This window comes from Protobothrops mucrosquamatus, unplaced genomic scaffold (assembly GCF_001527695.2).
Source record: "Protobothrops mucrosquamatus isolate PMUCROS unplaced genomic scaffold, P.Mucros_1.0 scaffold3815, whole genome shotgun sequence".
Classification (NCBI taxonomy): Eukaryota; Metazoa; Chordata; class Lepidosauria; order Squamata; family Viperidae; genus Protobothrops; species Protobothrops mucrosquamatus.
This window is the reverse complement of record NW_015389767.1, coordinates 4,384-6,951: the sequence shown is the minus strand read 5'-3', so window position 1 is coordinate 6,951 and position 2,568 is coordinate 4,384. Positions and strand designations below refer to the sequence as shown.

Below are 2,568 nucleotides of genomic sequence, written 5' to 3'. Positions count from 1 at the left end.
CCTTCCTCCTCCTCCTCCTCCTCCCTTCTAGCCCTGATGACGTTCCCTAGTTGGGTCCTGAAACATCTGCAAGGAACCCCCCCCCCAGCTCAGAGAGCACCCGGGACCCCACCGTCCTCCTCTTCCTCTCTCCCAACCCCCCCTCCCTTCCAGCACTGAGGATGTTTCCTGGTTTGGGTCACGAAACATCGGCAAGAAAACGACCACGCTCATTTCATCCCCAAGTTACAAAGCTTCGCTTATCTATAGCTATGACAGGCCGTTGCTTTTATCTGGCAAGATTCAGTCTGTAGGCACGCAGCAATAAATCAACTCTGCACGCCGTTGTCGGCGTTTTTGGACCTGACACGCACGCCTCTTGCCCACAGGCGCCGCCGAAGACCGGAATCTCTCCTCCTGGTTGGGGCTTCCCGAGTGGGAATACGCCCAGCCGGGGGAGACCATCTACGCACCCTGCCAGAACTGGTGAGTGTACGACGACAGAAATTTGCCGGAGATGCCATTTCTCCGAAAGCAAAAGCGCTGATCCGGCGTCTTCCCTTCCTCAGCACCTGCGTAGATGGGCAGCTGCAGTGCCGGGCAGATTCCTGGTGCCTCCTGGACGGCGCCTGGTCCGGCTGGGGACGATGGTCTCCCTGCAGCCAGAGCTGCGGCACAGGTGTCCAGTACCGATTCCGGGAATGCAGCAACCCGCCCCCACAGAACGGAGGCCGAGGGTGCGCGGGGGGCGGCGAGCAGCAGAGACCCTGTCTGAATCAGGAAGAGTGTCCAGGTGAGTTTGGACCGATCCCGTAGAAGTGAAAACGGACAGTCCTCGACTTAACAATGGTTTGTTTACTTGTAGGATCCAATCTGGGTCGGTCACCAGGACTTCTGAGCTTTCGGACTCACGCCGAGTGTGTTCTGTTCGGTCCGTGGTATTTCCACAGTGCCTGTTGTGTGTGGCTTTTTAGTTGTTGATTGGGGGTGTGTTGAGGGCTGGCTTTTCAGTCCTTGGATATTGTGTCGCTTGTGCTGCCCACAAGCAGAAGTATTTCTAAGTATCTGATAGGCTGGTGGTAAATCAGCACTCCTTGATTCCCAGGTTTCAATCATTTCCCCGGCTGTTTTTGTACCGTCTCGGCCAACAATCTTAATTTCTGCCAAAGTTGAACGCATGTCCTTGTTCACTGCAGTGTGAGGTTTACCAATGGGTTCGGGTCCCCGTTGTAAAAGCCGCTTACAACAGGCACTATAAATACCACACAAAGAACAACACACACACTCTACTAGAGGGACGTTCCGTGAAGATGAACTCCAGTACGAGTCCGGAAGCTCGGAAGATGATACCTCTGGTCCCGGTGACGTTATCCCGTGACAGATATAGTCACCTTCCTTCGTGTTTATTTAGTGACCGTTTGAAGTTACAATGGCACTCAAAAAAGGGACTTAGAACCAGTCCTCGCACTTATGACTATCACAGAATCCTCAAGGACACATTATCAGAACTCAGCCATGTAATTATGACAGGTGCAGCATCCCGGGGTCACGCGATCCCCTTTTTTGTGTGACCTCCTGGCAAGCAAAGTCCACGGGGAGGGGGGGAAGCCAGAGTGACTTAACATCCCCCTGAGTGGCTTAACAACTGCAACGATTCGTTTAACAACCGTGGCACCAAAAACACGTCATCAAAATCAGGCGCCGTTCACCGAACCAGTGTCTTGTTCAGCGAACGGAAATTCTGGTCACGTCAATCGAAGGCAAATCCGTATCGACACGTTTCCCGATCTTGGCGACTTCAAGACGGGTGGGACTTCGACTCCCAGAATTCAATTCCCTGGCCTGCAGAATTCTGGGAGTTGAACTCCACGCAGCTTAAAACGGCCGAGATTGAGGAACGCTCCTACCCTGTAGTAGCTTTTTGCACAGAGAAAGCTAGTATGTTGCAGACCTTTGTTCACTCATTGTGTCTTTTTCTAGGTCTGAGAAAACTCCCCCCTGCCCCACAGTACTCCCCTTGATTTCAGGGGCAGGGCTATGCAAATGTCTTCAGGGGGAGGAGCTTATCACATTCCCAGCCTTGCCTACTAGCGGGCCACAGGGTGTCCAGACACAGCCAGCCTTGCAAAGATGGAGTCAGCTGACTTGTCCCTTCAAAACCCACAGCCCGGGGGGGGCAGCTGGCCTCCAGGACCCTACCCCAAACACCGACTGGGGAAAGGTGCTCAAATACAACCGTTGCTATCTACCAGGTGGTCCTCCAACCCTGTCCTCCTTTTTTCCTCGCCCTCTCCAGAGGCGGAAACCTGGGACCCCTGGACCGCCTGGTCCCCCTGCAGTGTCTCTTGCGGAGGGGGAGAGCAGCTGCGCAGCCGACGTTGTCGCGAGCCGGATTGCCGGGGTCTGTCCTCGCAAAGCAAGACCTGCAATACGCACGTCTGTCTCGGTGAGTCCCCGCTGGGGGGCAACGCCCAACCGAGTTCCTTGTGGCCTGGCCTCCTTCGCACACACCCTCGTGACCCCCCATAACTCAGAACCCTAGCAAACCCTGCCCACAAGCACAAGTATTTTTATGTACTGGATAGGCTG

At 54.6% G+C, this 2,568-nt stretch overlaps 1 protein-coding gene across 1 annotated transcript in view; it reads left to right on the top strand.

The window, feature by feature from the left end:
* Positions 1–2,568, top strand: part of SSPO (SCO-spondin) — a gene marked incomplete at both ends in the record, with an annotated part of 95,588 nt that overhangs the window by 89,533 nt on the left and 3,487 nt on the right. The window contains 3 exons of the mRNA XM_015827615.1: positions 369–465; positions 549–772; positions 2,276–2,425. Of these exons, the coding sequence (XP_015683101.1) occupies positions 369–465; positions 549–772; positions 2,276–2,425 (471 nt within the window). The remainder of the gene's footprint in view (positions 1–368; positions 466–548; positions 773–2,275; positions 2,426–2,568) is intronic.